Here is a 20,603-nt window from a genome sequence, read left to right on the forward strand (position 1 = left end):
AAAAAAAAAGAAAAAAGAAAAAAAAATATATATATATATTTCTGTTCATAACAGCAGCTATACAGTGTGCATAAGAGAGTAAGAGAATATTTCTTCTCTGGGTCAGAAGAGCTGACACAGGCTCTTGGATACATTGCATAAAACCCTTAGGAATCTGAGGCTTTTTGGGGTTAAAAAAAAAGCTACAAACACCTGCTATTTGCATAGTACTTTATGCTTTTTGACTTACAAAACATTTTCAGATATCATCACAACGGATTCCTAGCACACCTGTGAAGTGGAGTGAGTGTCCCAATTTACAGATGAGGAAACAGGTCACAGTCCATGTAATTCAAGCAAAGGTGCTGCACTTTTTCTTATTTTTTTCACCTCAATACTTGTGGTAAGGGACCATCAAGAGAGGCAACCAAAACACAATCTTCTCTTTTGGGCAAGTCTCTTACCCTGCCGTTTCAAACCCAGAGTCAAAAGCACAAGGCTATGTCACCAGACAATCCAAACAAATCACAACAGCCAGACATCATATTCATGTTTACTATGCATCCCTGTCTGGGAATAGCCCCCCCCCCCCCATTGAATCCAGGGGTGCTTTACCACTGATCTACATGTCAGTCAGCCCTTCTTTATTTTAAGAGAGGGTCTTGGCTAAATTGCTGAGACTGGAGTCTACTTTGCATCTTCCTGCCTCAGCCTTCCTGGTTGCTGGGATTACAGGCATGTGCCATCACACCCAGGGGGGAATAACCAGGCAGATAACTAGTTAAAAGCTTTAGGCACTGAACCAGCTTATTGTCCATCTAATAGCAAAATTATTGACAATATCTTCTCCTTTGGGGTGTGTGTGTGAAGGTGCACTGTAGGGCCAAGTTTCCCAGTAGACAAAGGAACCCCCTCTCCCTGCTTGCTCCTGGAGGCCTAATTTGCCCTCCAAGCACGTGCTGGCCTTGTTTGGAGGCAGGGCCTCAGGGTGTGGGGGAGTTGGTTCAGTGCAGCCCAGCATGGGGGGGAACCATGCAGTGCTCCGTTCAGCCCAGTGCACTCAGGGGGGTCCTTAGAAGGGAGATGTTTTTCTAGCCCTGTCCCCGTGTGGGTCTGACAGCGGAAAGCTGCAAGCACAGGGGTCTTCCTGCCCAAAGCCTGCGGGCTGTAAGTCATCACAGAAACCTCACCACGAGGTAGGCGCCCTGCTGCTGCACTTATTTGCATCCAAGTGTTTGCACCTAGACTGGCGCTCAGGCGCTTGAGGTCTCACACAGTGGGGTTCCCCAGGGTCTGAGAAGGAGAACCTGTCTCGGGGCGGGCAGGTGGCCCAGTACTCAAAGTGGGCCAGAAGGCACCCGGAGAGGCCGAGTTCAGGTCCCGTCGCCGTTCTCCAACAGCCCCCGGCCCGCGTCTGCGAGCGAGGCTTCTGCTTTGGCCAGCACCCCGGCCCGGGGGTCCTCTGCTTCCAGCCAGACCCCCAGCCTCCGCTGCCTCTCCCCACCCCAATTCCCGCGGGCGCCGCGGCGCTCGGGCCTCTCCGGCCTCCCCCCGCGCGGCCCACTAGGCTTCTGCGGCCCGGCGCTGGGGGCGGGCACCAGCCCCCACCCCTCGGCGTCCCCTCCCCTCACTTCCCCTCCCTCCGTCCCCTCCCTCCCCTCCCCCCGCGGCGAGGCGGCGAGGCGGCGAGGAGGCGGCGGCGGCGGTCGAGGCTGAGGCGGCGGCGGCGGCGGCGGCGGCGGCGGGCGGGGCTCTGCTCGGGCTCCGCGGGCGGGCGGGCGGACATGGCGGCCAACATGTACCGGGTCGGAGGTAGGAAGGCTCGGCCCGACCCGGCCCGTCTGGGAGCGGGCTGAGGGAGTGGGGGGTCCGGGCGAGCGCAGCTAACCTCCGGGAGCCTCGGGCGCCGGAGCGCGGGGCGCAGGGGCGGGGGGCGCCGGGGCCCTCAGGGGTCGGGGCTCCCCGCCCCCACCTCCCCTCTCCCCGGGGGCCGCACCGGCCGGGGCCCACCGGCCGCCCCAGCGCTGCCCGGGCCCCAAGGGCCGGGCCTCCGCTTGGAGGCATGAATCGGACATCCCCCACCTCGGTGAAACCCCGTGGGAGCAGGGCCCGTCGAGCCCCCTACCCGGGTGGCCCTTTCCCCGCCTGGCTTCTAGGCACTGGGGGCTGGGGAGCACGGGGACATCCCCTCCCCCACTACCCCCTTCAGTGGGAGTGGGGCTGGGCGCGAGGGGGGCCCTGCCAGGGCTTAGCTGGACAGGCCTGTCTGCAGGGCCAGGGCCCTGCACATCCCCCCCCCCACCTCGTTTCTTGACCAGACCCCCCAAGAGTGGGGTGTAGGGGGGCCAGGGAGCCTCAGGCAGAGAGGGGAGTTGAGCGCAGCCTGGACTTTTCCTCTGCTGCCTGCCTTCCCAGCCTTCTGCAGAAGAGAGAAATAAGGTCAAACAAACTTTCTCCCTGCTCACGACGCCCTCCTCCCTCTTTCCTGGTAAAATAATAATTCAGATAAGTGGCGTGCTTGTGTGTGAGACTTGCTCTTCTGTGCTCATTAGCCGAGCTCCTGATGGATGGTGGTGGGAATGGCCTGGCTAAATGAGGCCACTTTGCACAGGAGAGACGGTAAGAGCCACTAAGGTAGACAGTAATAGTTCATTCCAGCCTCGAATAAACACACAGTGGGAAGTTTTCTGTGAGCCTACTAGATGAGAGGAGAAGCCACACTAGAAAATTTTTGTCCTCCTTGTTGAAAACCTGCAAGGACTTCTTTGTAACCCACAGTCTAAATGGGTCTGAATTAAATATGGTAAAAGGATGAAAAGATTCCAATAGCATCCCCAAAAGGCTCTGCCTCTGCAAATGACCCTCTCCTCTCCTTGGTAATCTTCCCAAGTAGAGCTTTAGAAAAGTTTGTCAATGTGTCTCTTACCTGCTTCAACTCACGTGATTTTTTTTTTTTCCTTTCAAAGTTAGTGATTGAAATGTAGGTTGGGCTGTTAAGCTTTTTTTCCTTGTTCTGAATTTGTCTGAGGTCAACAATTTTATATGAGGAGCATACTCCAGAGCAAATTGGATTGGAGGGAAAAGATGTGGAAGCTGTGTACACAGGACATATTTGGCAAGCCCTCACTACTCAGTGATGAGAAGAGGTGTTTTAGTTTATTGGAGAAATGACACTGTAGGACAAAAGTCAGGGAGAACTTGCTGAAACACGAGTTCAAATGAAAATGCCAGGAAAATAAGATATGTAGAGTGCACGAGAGACTATTAAGGTTGCATTACCAGTGAATGGATTAAGTTCTTACTAACTTAATAAGTGGTACATTGCCAAATGTGAGCTTTATATTGAAAAGATTAAATTCTGTAACTTCTTTTAATTACAGATTATGTCTACTTTGAGAATTCTTCCAGCAACCCATACCTAATCAGAAGAATAGAAGAACTTAACAAGGTATAGACTGAATGTTCTTGATTCTAATATTAAAAACTATGTGTTTTCCACTGAAGGGTAATTGGGTAAAGGGCATAAGAGGTCCTAGACTCTCTTGAAGTAGAGATTTCAGATTAGAGAGTTATGCAGGATTCTTCTGTGATGCATGCCTGTAATCCCAGGTACTCTGCAGGCTGAGGCAGGAGGATCAAAAGTTCTGAGCCAGCCTGGGTAATTCTAGCCAGACCCTTGTCTCAAAAAAAAAAAAAAAAAAAAGGATTTCTTCCAATTGCTTGGAGCCTTGAAAAGCAGGTTGCTTCCATAACTCAGTCCCTTTTTATATTTAGAGTCATTTGTTTCTTCCTTTTTAGTTAATTCATATTTCTCTCTTCCAACTTTAGAATGAGCAAGTTGGAAAATAGTGAAGGGAATGTGTAAAATCCTAGACTAGACTAGCAAGAATACAGTTTTGAAAATACGAAGTAGCTTTTATACTATGGCCCATGTAAAATAAAATTTTAAGATTTGTCCCTGATTCCAGATGTTAAGAAGCATTGTGATTGTTTCAGTAGATGAGCTTTTGCAGTGGAGGCACTGGAAAGCAGTCCTAACTATGCAGAGAACAGATTTTCTATTGATTTTTTTCTGGTTTTCTCCAGACCATTTTGAGGCCCATTTGTGTGGCTTATGAGACTTCATAGTGTTAGGATCTTTTGGATTATTTGGCTAATACCTTTCTTCAAAAATGCCATCTGGAGGCTGGGAATGTAGCTCAGTGGTAAAGCACTTGCCCAGCCTGCACAAGGCCCTTGGGTTAGTCCCTAGTACTGAAAGACCAGGAGGGAAAAAAAAAAACCATCTGGAGACTGGTTTGGTTCTGAGTCCCAGGAAGACAGGTTTGGCCTAGTAGGTTATTACTTGTTTAAAGAACTTTAAGACCCCAGTTTGCTTCTGGGATATCCAAAGACTTTGTATTAAAAAAAAAAATTGTGTGATTTGGGACCACTATCAAATAAAGAGGATGACCTCAAGTTTAGACCAGTCTTTGAGTGAGAATTATTGGATGTGGTTGTGATGCGCTTCCTTTTTATGGTATTGGTGTAAGAACTGAGGCAATTCTAAACTATTCACCAGCTGGGTATGGTGGTGCACACCTGTAATCTAGTGACTGAGGAAGTTGAGGATCTCAAGTTCAAGGCCAGCCTCAGCAATTCAGTAAGGCCTTGTCTCAAACTAGAAAGTACTGGGGATGTAGCTCAGTGGAAAAGCATCCCCTGGGTTCAAACCCTAGCACACATACACAGAAAAAAGATTCAGAGTTCAAGTAGGTGTCATTTACCATCTTCAAATATACTTAATTCAGGGCTAGGGATGTTCAGTGGAAGAGTGCTTATTTAGCTTGCCTGAGGCACTGGTTCAGTTTCTGGTAAACTTCCTCACCCCTAAATGTGTACACATACACGTCTATACACACTTGTCTTTATTTCCATTGCTTATCTTCCCAAACTAGAGTGTGTAGTGAATTTTAAGTGCCTTAGAATAATGGTTGGCACATAGCTGAAGTCATTCACTAAATATTTGTTGAATTAGTGAATTTCTCAAATGTGTGATGTTAATGCTTGTACATAGCTTTACTATTTGCAGAATACTTTGATTTCTTTGTATTTGTATGTGTGTACACGTGCATTAGGAATTGAACCCAGGGGACGTTACCACTGAGCCACATCCCCAGCCCTTTTTATAGTTTTTATTTTTATTTATCCTTTTTTTTTTTTTTTTTTGTTTTTAATGGTGCTGGGGATTGAACCCAGGGCCTTGTGCATGCAATGCAAGCGCTCTTAACAACTGAGCTATATACCCATCCCTATATTTTTTATTTTTGAGACAGTATCTCACTACATTGCTGAGGGCCTTGCTAGGTTTCTGAGGCTGGCCTTGAACTCACAATCCTCCTGCCTCAGCCTCCTGAGTTGCATGCTCCACCGCTTCCACCCCCTGTAATAATTTTATTATACCCCAGTAACAGTTGTGGACTGACATTGGGCTGTGGTCCAGTATTCTAAATACTGAAGCTTCAGAAGAGAGCTCTAGAGTGTGTGTGTGTGTATGTGTTTTGTAGAGGGGTAGAGGAGTATTATATTGTGTGTGCATGGTTCAGAAAAGAATTATTTATTTACCTTTTTTGGTGATTGAGCCTGGGGTCTCACACATGCTAAGCATGTATTCTGTCTACATCTTTAGTCCTGAGAATATTTATTGAACTACATCCCATCTTTCAAGCAGGTTTAGATAAAATTATCATTTTAGAGTATCCCTATTGGATGAAGTCACTAATGAGGAAAAAACTGATAAAAAGCTTATAGCCGAAGTCACAGATAGATTTTATTTACACGGCAATATTTGCCTGCTCATTTAGCAGATTGCTGGATCATTATTTCTGGAGGATGCATTTGATCACAATACTGTGAAATATAGAAACATTTTGGTTAGGAATTTAATACAATTTCAGTTTTAAGAGGCAATATTTCTGCAGTACTATTTCTCTAAAATACTGCTGAACTTCATAAAATTGGGACATTTACTGAGGCGCATAGATATTCTTATTTCTTTATATTTGAGTATATATCTGTAAGCCCAGAGAAATTCAGAAAGCATGTTCTCAAATTTGTTAGAAATTGGAAATTACAATGGCAGTTTATTGTAATCTATGTATTTTTCCATGGAACTTCGTAATGAAGGATTAACCTTCTTTAAAGCTCTCAGAATTCATAGAGAATAAGAGTATAGGAGTCTGGGCCTCAGCTGCAGTAAATTACAGCCTAACCAAATATCGATTGTATCTTAGACTGTAGTCAAAAAGAAATAAGAGCTTCAGTGCTCATAATTCAAGGTTTTTATACTTTCATGTGTGAAGGTAAACTAAGTAGTGCTGAGAATATTGACTGTGATGTACTTGTAGACTCCCTCGGGCTGGAAGGATGCATTTCCAGGTCATGTAGTCCACTGTGCCTGATGATTACTCCCCCTTACAGAGCTTCACCACCAGTTCAGCATGAGCTTTTAGGGGAGGGCTTTTTGATTTTAGACTTGGCCTGTACTTTCTGGGAATTGGTTTGGAGAAGATAGGTTTACATGTTACAAATAAATTATGTGGTTTTAAAGTTTGGCGGGGATTAACTTCTTAAGGCTATTCAGAGTTAACAATGTCTTGCTTTAATCATTGAAGTAATTTAATCATATTAGTGGAATTGTTGCTGGTGAGGTATTATATATTTGACATCACGGTTACATGGAGAACCTGAATGAGTATTATATTCCTCATCCTCATTTGATCCCCCTCCCACACACACACAGGGAGTTGAACCCTGGGCCTTGCACGTGTGAGACAAGCGCTCTACCACTGAGGCATCCCCTTTTGCCTTTTTATATTTTTATTTTGAGACAGGGTCTAGTTAATTTTCCTAGACTGGCCTTGAACTTGTGATCCTCCTGCCAGGCCTCCTGAGTAGCTGGGGTTATAGGCATGTACTATACCACATCTGACCTTTCTTTAAACTTTTTCGCTCCTTGGTTATCTTGTAGTTGTGTTTGGCATAGTGTTGATGAGAATGATCTTGCAATTGTGCTGAATCTAGTTTAGTTTTATAAACTATATGACAGTTTGGTAACTTTTTTTTTTTTCCAATCCTGGGAAACAAATCCAGGACCTTATGAATTCTAAGCACATGGTTTTTTAAATTCTTTTTTTCCTGCTACTGGGGATTGAACCTGAGGCACTTACTACTAAGCTACATCCCCAACCCATTTTTCTAAAAACAATTTTTGGTACCCAGGATTGAACACGGAGGCACTTAGCCACTGAGCTAATAATCCTCAGCGCTTAGAGTCTCACTGAGTTGCTTGGGGCCTCAGTAAGTTGCTGAAGCTGGCTTTGAACTTGTGATCATCTTGCCTCAGCTTCCCAAGCTGCTGGGATTACAGGCATGTGCCACTGTGCCCTGTTTATTCTGTATTTTGAGATATAGTCTTGCTAAATTGCTTAGAGCCTTGCTAAATTGCTGAGGCTGGCCTTGAAATTGTGATCATCTTGCCTGAGTCTCCTTAGTTGCTGGTATTGCATATGTACACCACCACATCTGGCTGAGCACATGCCATATCACTAAAGTGTACCATCAACCCCCAGGTAACTTTTTAATTTTTCTTATTTCTTAGACTGCAAGTGGCAACGTGGAAGCAAAGGTAGTGTGCTTTTATAGACGACGAGATATATCCAACACTCTCATAATGCTTGCGGACAAGCATGCTAGTAAGTTAATTATCTTCTCTTAGACTAAAAAACTGTTTAAGTCTTATGTTTTTTCGTGATATGCTTTCTGTTATCTGAAGCTTTTTACTTCATTTGTTTTCCTTGCAGTTTCAACGGAAGTAATTTTTTGGGTGGCAGTGGTTTTAGTTTTTCTTCCCCCCCCCCCTTTTTTTTTTTAAATTTTCAGTACTGGGGATGGAACTTGGGGCTTCTTAAATGCTGGGCAGGTTCTCTATCACTGAACTGTACTCCCAGTCTTTTTTCTTTTATTTTGAGACTGGATCTTGCTAAGTTGCTCAGGCTGGCCTTGAACTTGAAATCCTCCTCCCCAGTAGCTGAGATTACAGGTAGGGTCTTGTTACATTGCCCAGGCTGCCTTAAACTTGGCGTATTCCTGTATTATCCTCCCGAGATGCTGGGATTAATCATGAGCACGCTACATCTAGCCAATTTATTTTTGTTTTGTATACAAAATGTTGTGATATGAATTGTTCTTTATTTTCTCTCTCTCTTGCTATCTTGCCCAGGCTGATCTTGAATTCCTGGGTTCAAGTGATCCTCCCACCCCAGCCTTCTGAGTAACTGGTAGTACATGCTCACCTTACAATATTTGAAAACACAAACAAAAAACATATACACACATACATATAAAACATATATGTGTTGATATCTATATGCTACTGGGGTTGGAACCCAGTAATTTGCTCATGCTAGGCAAGTACACTACCCCTGAACTACATCCCAGTCTTCAAATTATTTATTGAACAATTTAGGTCATTTATATATAAAACCTAGATACTTTCTTTTCTTTTTTTCAATACAGATTGAACTGAAGGGTGCTTTACTCTCTACTACTGAGCTCTATTCATAGCCCTTTTTTTAAAAAAAAAATTTTTTTGTTGTTGATAGATCCTTTTTTTTTTTTAATTTATTTATATCGGTGCTGAGAATTGAACCCAGTGGCTCACACATGCCAGGCAAGTGCACTACCACTGAGCCACAGCTCTAGCCCCTATTCCTAGCCCTTTTTATTTTTTAATTTTTGAGATAGGGTCTTGCTAAATTGCTCATGCTGGCCTCCTTCCTCAGTCTTCCAGACAGCTGGTATTATAGATGTGTTACAATGTCCCACTGGGAATTTATTTTGAGGTTCATGTCTGTGATTGAGAATTACTAGCTGGGCCAGGTGTGATGGTGTATATCTTTAATGCCAGCTGCTCAGGAGGCTGAGGTAGGGTGACCACAAATTTGAAGCCAGCCTGGGCAACTGCAAAAAGTAAAATGCTGCATGGAGAGGCTGTGTGTCTGTGCCAGAGTTGATAGTCTTTACTGAGTCCAGGGCCAGAGGTGACTGAAGGAGTCACCAAGTAATTTGGCCCCAGCCTTATGAGTCTTCCTCTTTGGGCCCCAGTAATTGTGGAACAAAGATAAGACTTGGGTGCTGTGTGCTGCCTGAATTCCTCACCCTGAACCTGTGAACCAAAAAAATTAGCTGTTGTTTTGTGCCACTATGTTTTGGGGTAATTTGTAACTCAGCCATAATTAGCTGAAATAAGATCATAATAGTTTTCTTGTTTCTATTATTTTGGTGCTGGGGATAGAATCTAGGGGCACTTTAACATTGAGATACATCCCCAGCCCTTTTTTATTCTTTATTTGAGACAGGGTCTTGGTAAGTTGCTGAGGCTGGTTTCAAACTTGTGATCCTCCTACCTCAGTCTCCCAGGTCACTGGAATTATAGGTGGGCACCCCTGTGCCTAACTGTGTTTACATTTTTTCAATATCAGTTTTTTAAAAAATTTAAGCTTTTGACTGCCTATTAAAGTATTTAATAATATTAATATTAATATTACTAATTTTTTAAACCTCATCTTTATTTTGACAGTAACTAAACTGATGAAATCTTGCGCTGTTGCTTCACTGAATATTTTCCTTATAAATGATTTTTGGTCACAGTGAGCCCATGTCAGGAAAAATACTCTCTTTAATAATGAGGAGTAAATTTCATTGGTAGTGTTCCACCTCCTTCCCCAGCACCACCAAAAAAACAAAAACAAGGGCCTGGAGATGTGGCTCAGCGGTGGCGCGCTCGCCTGGCATGCGTGCGGCCCGGGTTCGATCCTCAGCACCACATACCAACAGGGATGTTGTGTCCGCCGAAAACTAAAAAATAAATATTAAAAATTCTCTCTCTCTCTCTCTCTCTCTCCCCCCCCACTCTCTCTTTAAAAAAAAACAAAAACAAAAACAAAAACAAAATTAAAAATCATTGATAGTAAAACTTTTATATGTAATATTAAAAGGTCCCCAGAACTCAGTGTTATTCTCTAATAGAAATGCAAAAAGCAAACAAAAATAGTAAAAGAATAGAATACTGTGTTGTGTCCTGCATTTCAATGTGTAAATTCAGGGGCATGACTAGTGGTGCATGTAATGAACTTATGCTTACATGTTTCATAAAATCACTAGCAGTACCACAGTTCCGCAGTAGTGACCTCCCTTATCTGCGCGGAATGTGTTCTACAACTGTCACTGAATGCCTGAAACTATAGGTCCTATTGAATCCTATATATTGCTGTTTTTTATGTGCATCCATACCCATGATAAAGTTTAATATATAAATTAGGCACAATAGGAGATTAATAACAATAATTAAAAATAACTAACAATATAATAAAAGTTATGTGGATGTGGTCTCAAGATATTTTATTATTTATTTTCTGAGACAAGAGTCATTTTTTTTTAAAGATTTATTTTTTAGCTGTAGTTGGACACAATACCTTTGTTTTATTTATTTATTTTTATGTGGTGCTGAGGTTTGAACCCAGGGCCTCGCACGTGCTAGGCAAGCACTTTACTGCACAGCCACAACCCCAGCCCCTATTTTCTGAGACAAGAGTCTTACTGTGTTGCCTAAGCTAGCCTTGAACTCTTGAGCTCAAGTGATCCTCCTGCCTTGACCTCCAAATGGCTGTGACTATAGGAACATGCCAGGACACCTAGCTATTAAAAATATTTTATTGTATCATCTTAGCAAATTTAGCATACGATTTTTTTTTTTTTTAGAATTTATTTATTTTTTTTTAAAGAGACAGTGAGAGAGGAGAGAGAGAGAAAGAGAGAAAGAATTTTTTTAGTTCTCCGCGGACACAACATCTTTGTTGGTATGTGGTGCTGAGGATCGAACCCGGGCCGAACGCATGCCAGACGAGCGCGCTACTGCCTGAGCCACATCCCCAGCCCTAGCATATGATTTTTTCCCCCTCCTCTTATGTCAAGAACTTGGACTTTTTCACTTGAAGGAAGCACTGTTGGTTTCTGGGGAAAACAAAACCTAAAATAAAATGGCCAGAAAGAATTCCAATATATCACCAATAAAAAATGTGATTGAATAAATTATTATCAGTAACACTATTAATAGTTACTGGTAACGTTTGATCATAAATGAAGCCCAAAGAAAACCTTAATAAACATCAAAAAGTAAGAACTGAACCAGGCATAGTGACATACTCCTGTAATCCTAGTGACTTGGGAGGCTGAGGCAGGAGGAGCATAAGTTCAAAGCCAAGCCTCAGCAACTTAGTAAGGCCCCAAGCAACTTAGTGAGACTCCGACTCAAAATAAAAGATAAAAAGGTCTGGCTCATTAGTTAAGCACCCCTAAGTTCAACTTGTGGTTCAAATAATAATAATAATAATAATAATAATAATAATAATAATATTGGGTATGGGGATATACCTCAGTAGTAGAGAGCTTACCTAGCATACCCAAGGCCTTGGGTAAAATCCTAGTCTTAGTCTTGCAAAACAAACAAAATCAGAAACCGGTTCTTGAAAAGATTGCTCAATATTATAAATTTCTGTGGCCAATAATGTCCATATTTGAGTTATCACCAAATCTATAAATTTTAATAAAGTCTTAATAGAAATTTATATGGGACTTGACAACTAGATTCTCTTATTCATAGGGAGATAACTTCCCCCACAAAAAAAGGTCAGATTCATTTGTATCTTGTGTTTTCTAGTAAATACTTTTAAGGTTGCACATATTTGAGAGCCTTTGATCATCTACTTTAGGTTTTGCAGTGTAATGCTTTGTCATTCATCAAAAAAATGAAAAAAATCACAATATTGTACATTATTTATCTTATACAAATTGTTTTATTTATTTCTGATACTGAGGATTCAACCTGGGGGCAATTTATCACTGAGGTAAATCCTAAGCTGTTTTTATTTTTATTTATTTATTTATTTTGATCCCAGGGATTGAACATAGGGTTGCTTAACCACCAAGCTACGTTTCTAGTCCTTTTTATATTTTATTTAGAGACAGGGTCTCTCCAAGTTGCTTTAGAGCCTCACTAAGTTGCTGAGGCTGGCTTTGCCTTTTATTTTTTATCTTAAGACGGGTCTCATTAAGTTACTGAGAGCCTTGCTAAGTTGCTAAGGCTGGTCTCAAACTTGCAATCCTCCTGCTTCATCCTCCTGAGTTGCTAGGAATACAGGTGTGAGCCACTGCATCTGGTCAACATGTTTTGAAGTAACATGTTGTGTGGTATGGCTAAATGTAGCTTATTAAAAGTCAAACAGGGGCTGGGGTTGTGACTCAGCGGTAGAGTGCTTGCCTAGCATGTGCGAGGCACTGGGTTCGATATTGTGTCCAATTTCAAGTACAAAAAAAAAAAAAAGAGCCAAACAAGGTGGCGCAGGCGTGTAATCTTAGCTACTGGAGAATTACAAATGGAGGCCAGCCTCAATCACTTGGTGAGATTCTCTTTGATAAGTGAATGCTGATGCACAATGGGGAGGGGAGTGGGGGGGGACATGGGAAAAATGGAGGAGCCTTTGCTCATCTTTTAACCCTGAAACTGACATCCCTTCTTGGTCCTGTCTGGGCTGCTACTACCATGCGGTTGGTGTTGGCATAAAATCTATTTTCTATCAAACTATTAACATAAAAAACTTTCTTTTGCTGGGCTAGGGTTGTGGCTCAGTGGTAGAGTGCTTGCCTATCATGCATGAGGCACTGGGTTCGATCCCTGGCACCACATAAAAATAACAAATAAAATAAAGGTATTGTGTCCATCTACAACACCTACAACTTATATACCTTTCTTTTGTAAGTCCTTTTTTCTTTTTTGGCACTGGGGATTGAACCCAGGGGCGCTTAACTACTGAGCCACATCCTCAGCCCTATTTTGTATTTTATTTAGAGATAGAGTTTCACTGAGTTGCTTAACACCTCACTTTTGCTGAGTGTGGCTTTGAACTCGTGATCCTCCTGCCTCAGCCTCTTAAGATGCTGGGATTACAGCACCACCATGCTAAGTAGTTAGTTTCTTTCTTGGTACTTGGGGCTGGGGTTTCAGGCCTAGGCTATGTACATGCTAAGCTCATGTTCTGCCACTCAGCCCCAGCTGAGTCCTTGGCCCAGAGTTACCTAGTGGGACTAGTGTCCTATCTTTTGATTTTTGCTTTGTATTTTTTTAAAATATTTTAGTTGTTGATAGATCTTTTTTAATTTATTTATATGTGGTGCTGAGAATTGAACCCAGTGTCTCACACATGCCAGACAAGTGTGCTACCACTGAGCCCCAGCCCCAGCTTTGTATGTTTTAATTTATCTCTTTAAAATTTATTTTGGAAGCTGATTAGCATACCTGTAATTGCAGCAATTTGGGAGGTCAAGGTAGGAGAATTGTCCGTTTGAGTTCAGACTCAGCAATTTAATGAGACCCTGTCTCAAAAAATAAAAAGGGGCTGAGGATGCAGCTCAGTGGTAGAGTGCCTCTGGGTTCAGTCCCTGATAACTCCCCAATAAATACATAAATGAATGAGTGAACAATAAAAATTTATTTTGGAGAAGAGAAATGTACCTTCTTTGTGTTTGTGCAGTTTGGCACTGTGGGACAGATTTTTGGGTCTTAGTTTCTTTATGCTTACAAGGCACCCGCTAGTACTTTTTGCCTTATTACCCTCTCATCTTGAGAGTTGTCGTAGGGATTAAATGATTAAAGGGCCTGTGGCAAATCCTAAGACATATAGATAATGGTACCTAATTTTAAATCAGTCAGAGTCAGTGAATGACATGGAAACCAATCGATTTAATTTATTACTAGAAATTAAGTGCTTATCCGATGATAGAAAGGTTGAAGGAATGGATCTAAATAGACTCCTAGAGGATTAGGAGAACCAACTCATACCCAAAGCCTTTTGCTCTGAAGCCCTACTCTGGACCTTCATTAAGGTCATGCTTTTTCTTTTTCTTTTTTTTTTTAAAGAGAGAGTGAGAGAGGAGAGAGAGAGAGAGAGAGAGAGAGAGAGAGAATTTTTAATATTTATTTTTTAGTTCTCGGCGGACACAACATTTTGTTGGTATATGGTGCTGAGGATCGAACCCGGGCCGAACGCATGCCAGGCGAACGCGCTACCGCTTGAGCCACATCCCCAGGCCCTGCTTTTTCAATAGTTTCTCACACCCAGGAAGTTGGAAAATGGTCACTTGGAATCTTGGTTCTTCAAGGCTTTAGAAGTTAATCAGAGGGGGCTGGGGATGTGGCTGAAGCGGTAGCGCGCTCGCCTGGCATGCGTTCGGCCCTGGTTCGATTCTCAGCACCACATACCAACAAAGATGTTGTGTCCGCCGAGAACTAAAAAATAAATATTAAAAATTCTCTCTCTCTCTCTCTCTCTCTCTCTCTCTCTCTCTCTCTCTCTCCCCTCTCACTCTCTCTTTAAAAAAAAAAAAAAAGAAGTTAATCAGAATGATGCCATCCCTTGCTCATTCTTGACTCCTAGGAGCTTGGAGAATGAATGTCTCTGCACATTAGCCCATACTTTTCCACTTTGCTCGGTTAGTGAAAAGAGTGAAGAGCCTCTGGAAGGTGGGCTCAGCCTCAGCCTCTCAGTACCCCTCATGCCAGGTGCTATCCACAGCTCAGGGAGCATGGGAGGCTGGGGGCTGTCCCTCCAAATGGAAGGAAAATCCATACATCCAGTGTGGTGGGAATATGCTTGGTGATGGTATGGTCCACCCTAGGATTATTATTGCTGTGTTTAATACGCCTTATTTATTTATTTATTTATTTATTTATTTATTTATTTATTTAAAGAGAGAGTGAGAGAGGGGAGAGAGAGAGAGAAAGAGAGAATTTTTAATATTTATTTATTTTTTTTAGTTCTCGGCGGACACAACATTTTTGTTGGTATGTGGTGCTGAGGATCGAACCCGGGCCGCACGCATGCCAGGCGAGCGCGCTACCGCTGAGCCACATCTCCAGCCCCAAATACGCCTTATTTATAATGGTATTTCAGGTGGTTGACATTCTAGAACTGGAGCCTGGAAATCTCGAATCCAATTTTTTTTTTTATTGATTGCATTCTTCTTAACATCTTATTCCTTATTCTATTCAGTTTGCAATTTACTGAGCATCTCACTGTGTATGGCATGTGCCTGTACTGGATGCTGGGGATGTTAGCAGTGACCAAAATGCTGTCCCTGCCCTCAGAAAAACTGTGGACATGGTACAGGCTGTGTTACTACAGCGTATGGTAAGTGCTGTGGTGGAGGTGAATAGTTGAAGTGTACAGGAAGAGATGGGCTTGGTGTTGCCCACCTGTAACCCTAGCAGCTCAGAAGGCTGAGGCAGGAGGATAGCAAGTTCAAGGCCAGCCTCTGCAACTTGGTAAGCCCCTGTCTCAAAATAAAAAATAAAAAAGACAAGGCATGTAGCTCATTGGTAGAGCAAGCTTCCTTGGGTTAAATTCCTAATACTAGGAAAAATCAAAACAAAAAGCCCACACAGGAAGCATACCTGACTCTTGTCAGGGACTTGAAAATTGATAATAGGAAATGGTTATTTACAAGTATGATTGCCCCAGTTGCTTGTGCATTTTATAAAAGAGTGAAAAGAACTGTTTCACGACAAATTTTGATAAGAATAGGAATATGATAGCATAGATGGAAGATTTTTGTTTTGCTTGGTGGCTGTGGTTGGGGATTGAATCCAGGGCTTCATACATGGTAAGTATGAGCTCTACCACTGAGCTCTACCTCCAACCCCTATGGGAGACTCTTCTTGCAGATAGAAATAGAGAAAGTACTTTAAAAGGAGGAAAGGCCAGTCCTGTTGCTGAGGTGAGGTGAGACCTCAGGCATCTGTGGCATAAGCACAAATTCTGGGCCTTAGGGTTCAGGTGTCCTTTCCTTTTTCCTGGTTACTGTCCTTTTGTATGTCCGAGATGTAAAAGGGACATTCTTTCATTTTTTTCATGTGCAATTAACAAAATTTTGCTCTGTCCAAGAGGGCCTTGCTTGTTTGTTCATTCTTCCTGGCAGCCATTTAGGTGTCTTCAGTTGTATAGAATCATAGCTGTTCTGTTCTAGAGAACAGTTACAAATCTTTATTTTATAAAAGTTACTTACAAGTAGTATTCTGGAATCATTAATAAATGTGCATTTTGTAACAATACACCAACATTTCCTTTGGTTTTAGTTATGTGCTATTAATTGAAATTCAATGTTTGCTGTGTATACTCTGTTCTTTCATTCATAGATTTTGCATTATGGTTCCTTATGTTGTATATCAAGATAGATTTTTTTCTCTTTTTTTTTTTTTGAGAGAGAGAGAGAGAGAGAGAGAGAATTTTAATATTTATTTTTTAGTTATCGGCAGATACAACATCTTTGTTTGTATGTGGTGCTGAGGATCGAACCTGGGCCGCATGCATGCCAGGCGAGCGTGCTACGGTTTGAGCCACATCCCCAGCCCTATATTGATAATTTATTAAAACATTATTTACAAGTTTATAAATAGAGTTTACCATTATAGAATTATTTTCGATTACCTAGTATTTGGACATAGGAAAAATATAAAATATTTATATTAAAAGATATGTACTGCCATGTACCACCACACCTGGCTGGCATGTAGAGTTTTTAAAGATTTTTAAATACGTGTTCCCAAAGAGCTTTCCAGAAACTATGTCAGTTTTACTTTCACATTCAGTTGTACTGGGGATTGAACCTAGGGTGCTTAACCTCTAAACCACATCCCAGAACTTTTATTAATTTTGAAACGGGGTCTTGCCAAGTTGCTTAGGACCTTGTTGGCTTTGATCCTTCTGTAATAGGCTTCTTAGTTGCTGGGATTATAGGTATACGCTACAGCAACTGGCAGCATTTAGTTTTTTCCTATAGTTTCTTCTAGAAGTTTTATAACTTAGATATAAGTTATTCATTTTTTAGTCAATTTTTATATGTGGTGTGTGCTACAAATCCATGTTCTGTTTTTGATTGCTTTTGTCTTTGTTAAATCAGCCGATCATATATGTGTTGGTTTATTCTGAATTTACTATTCTGTTCTAATAATCAAGTTGTCTTCCTTTTTGCTAACAACATGCTTTTGATTATTCTACCATTCTTTTTTTGTTTTTTTTTTTTTTTTTGTACTGGGATTGAACCTAGGGCCTTGGTGCGTGGTAGTCGTGCACTCTACCAGAGTTACACCCCCAGCCTAGATTACTGCAGTTTTAAAATTCTTCTTGAAATTAAATAACGTTAGCTCTCCAACTTCTTCTTTTTTTTCTTTTGAGGTAAGGTCTTGCTGTGTTGTCTGTGATGGCCTCAAACCCCTGGGCTTAAGCGATTCTCTTGCACCAGCCTCTCCAGTATCTGGGACTACCAGGGTATGCCACTGCTCCTGGCTGTGGATATTTTTGTATTTCTGTAAATCATCTTGAACTTTGTTCTGAGATGCAGTTAAATTACTTGGAAACAGTTTGATCTTTTGGTTGTTGCCTTTATGATTTGCTAAGTAGGTATTGAGCAGTGCTCTGTCAAGGGCTTAATTATTATTCCCCATTACTAAGGCAAGGTCTTTCTTTCTGTGCACTGTACCCAGTATACCATGAATGCACTGGGGTGTGACTGGGAACAAACAAACTCTGTCACTCTGTGTGAACAATGGGTACAGTTCCCTGGAACTCTTTCTAGTGATTCTTCCTGGCCTCTGATAGTTCACATGAGTGTACCCATGGGCACTGTGCTCCAGGAACCCTCTGCAGCTCTCCAAGTTTCTGCTCTGTTCAGCCTCTTCTCTGATACTTTGTCCTCTGAGCTCTAGTTGCATTCATCTTCCAGGTCTCTCTCAACTCTGAGAGTAGTTTCTCTTCCCTGTGCTGTTGCTCGGAAACTCTTCAAGAGTCAGCAGGGCCAGTTTTAGGGCATTTCTCATTTGTTTCCAGTCTTTCAAGGATTATTGTCCTTCATTGCTTAATACCTAGTGGTCCATTGTTGAGAAAACTTATGTTTTATGTATTTTATGTGCTCAGTAATTAATAATTTTGTTACCAATAGTAGGATAGATCTGGTCTCATTAAAAGTTTTAAATACAGGCATAAAATACAGTGAATGGTTAAAGTGAGTAAATCAATAAATTTTCATGTATGTATATACTTATATTACTACCACTCAGATCAAGATAAAGAAATTTAGCCAGGTGTGGTGGTGCACGCCATAATTGCAGCAACTTGGGAGGTTGAAGCAGGAGGATTGCAAGTTCAAGGCCAGTCTGAAGAATTCAGTGAGGTCCTAAGCAACTTAGTGAGACCCTGTCTCAAAATAAAAAGGGCTGAAGTTGTGGCTCAGTGGTTAAGTGCCCCTGGGTTCAATCCCTGGTTGCCCCGCCCCCCCTCCTGGTCATTATCATCCTCACCTTCTGCAGGGTGGCTATGCTTTGTTTTGCCTGGTTTTTAACTTCATTCACCTATTGATGAATAATTGGGTTATTTCCAGTTTTTGAATAAAGCTGCAAGGTTTTTGGTGTGCTTAGCTCTCATTTCTCTTGGGTAATACTTAGAGGTAAAATTGTTGGGTCAAGTTGTGGGTTAAAACTTTCTTTTATAGGTATTACCAAATTTCCAAAGTACTTGAACTAATTTTTATTTCCTCTGTTCATGTATGAGAATTTCTAGGTTAGTTGTGTTTTTTAAGGAGACTTGGTGTTTTCAGTCTTTTGAGTTTTAGCCATAATGGTACCACATATTAGTCCAAACTTGAGTAATATGAAGGCTGCGATGCCCAGCTGAACAGTTGCTTGAAACCATGGAGTTCTCTGGATAGGGACTTTCAGTTTTAAAACAAAAGATAGTCACCTTAAGGAAACTTTCAGCTGATGTGGTAGGCAGGATGTGGTGGTGGAAATAGGACATTCACACATGAGCCCAAGTTTGAGCTCTCCTCACGTGGAGATTTTCTTCTCCAGTTACAAAAAATAGGGACCCACACACTACCCCTTTCCCTGCTAGATGTTGGCATAAATATGTGTCTTCTGGGCTGGGGATGTGGCTCAGCGGTAGCGCGCTCGCCTGGCATGCGTGCGGCCCGGGTTCGATCCTCAGCACCACATACCAACAAAGATGTTGTGTCCGCCGAGAACTAAGAAATAAATATTAAAAATTCTCTCTCTCTCTCTCTCTCTCTCTCTCTCTCCCCTCTCTCACTCTCTCTTTAAAAAAAAAAAAAATATGTGTCTTCAGAGAAGCTTCTGCTGGCTCCTCAAGCTCTGTCAGCCCTAGTTCTGGAGCACCCTTCCTCTCTTATGGTATTTACTATGTTCAGAAGTGTATACCATCTTCTTACCTGGAACCCAGAGTGAACGGTAATCTTAATCAGGGAGGACTATTTATTTATTTAGGTACTAGAGATTGAACCCAGTTGTGCTTAGCCACTGAGCCACATCCCAAGCTGCCGCAGTCTGGCTGGGCACAAAATAACCCAGCCGCCACAAAGCCTTGTAGGTTCAAACAGCAACTCTTTATTCCCGAACTCTCACCTGCACTCCACACACACTTCCCGGGAATACACTCCCTCCATGAATTCTCCTGGAACCCAGAACTCAAAGGGAACTCCAAAGTAGCGCCCTAATCCCCCCGGAGCCGCCCTATTCCCAGAGCAGGGTCACCTTTCAACCATTCCCTCTAGCAAAATGCCAGGCGTCATTCCCGCTAAACTGTGGCTCTCAATACCAAGCCCTTTTTATTTATTTACTTATTATTTTGAGACAGGGTCTCCCTAAGTTGCTTAAGGCCTCAGTAAGTTGCTGAGGCTGATTTTGAACTTGCAATCCTCTTGCCTCAGCCTCTTGAATTGCTGGGATTTCAGGTGGGCACCACTGTACCTGGCTCAGGGCAGGACTTTTATATCTTTCTGAAAAATGTCCTCAAACACATGGGGAGGTATATCAGTAAATTTTGTTTCTTTTTTAAAAAAAGTTGTTTTTTTTTCAGTTGTTATGGACCTTTATTTATTAATTTATATGTGGTGGTGAGAATCGAACCCAGTGGCTCACCCATGCTAGGCAAGCACTATACCACTGAGCCACAACCTCAGCCCCAATTTTTCTTTTTGTTGTTTCCTGGGCATTGGGTAGGGAGACGATAGGAGTTCAGATAAAATGTATATGGCAGGGCAGATCCATAGGAGATTTATAACCAGGAACATTTTGGTATGATTGATGGTTGGAAGTTAGAGAAGTGGGGAAGAAACTTGCAAGTTGTATGTTGGGAAGGTGCTGGAGGCTGTGTTGGTGATGAATTAGAGAGGATGATTTTCTGGTGGTGGTGGATAATTTGGTTACTCCTAATTCTTTTATTTTGTTTCTTTGGTTTTACAACTTAGCAAGTGGAAAATTGCATGGTGGCATGTTAAGGCTGTATAACGTTCCAGATGGACTTTGAATTTATTATAAGATTTGACAGCCTTTGCCAGATGAGTTGTCTTATAATAAATGTAAAGCAGAAATAGCCTAAATTTCTTGTGGGATCCTGACTTGCTGTAGAACAATTTATGAGTCATTATAACTCACAATGTGAAGATAAAATTTCTGTGAC

At 42.1% G+C, this 20,603-nt stretch overlaps 1 protein-coding gene across 2 annotated transcripts in view; it reads left to right on the forward strand.

Moving 5' to 3' along the window:
* Window positions 1-1,736: 1,736 nt before the first annotated feature.
* Window positions 1,737-20,603, forward strand: part of Mta3 (metastasis associated 1 family member 3) — a 137,615-nt gene continuing 118,748 nt past the window's right edge. For both annotated transcript variants that reach the window (XM_026410994.2, XM_026410995.2), the window contains exons 1-3: window positions 1,737-1,791; window positions 3,360-3,427; window positions 7,619-7,712. In XM_026410994.2, the coding sequence (XP_026266779.1) occupies window positions 1,764-1,791; window positions 3,360-3,427; window positions 7,619-7,712 (190 nt within the window). In that variant the 5' untranslated portion in view covers window positions 1,737-1,763. The remainder of the gene's footprint in view (window positions 1,792-3,359; window positions 3,428-7,618; window positions 7,713-20,603) is intronic.

This window comes from Urocitellus parryii, chromosome 12 (assembly GCF_045843805.1).
Source record: "Urocitellus parryii isolate mUroPar1 chromosome 12, mUroPar1.hap1, whole genome shotgun sequence".
NCBI lineage: Eukaryota > Metazoa > Chordata > Mammalia > Rodentia > Sciuridae > Urocitellus > Urocitellus parryii.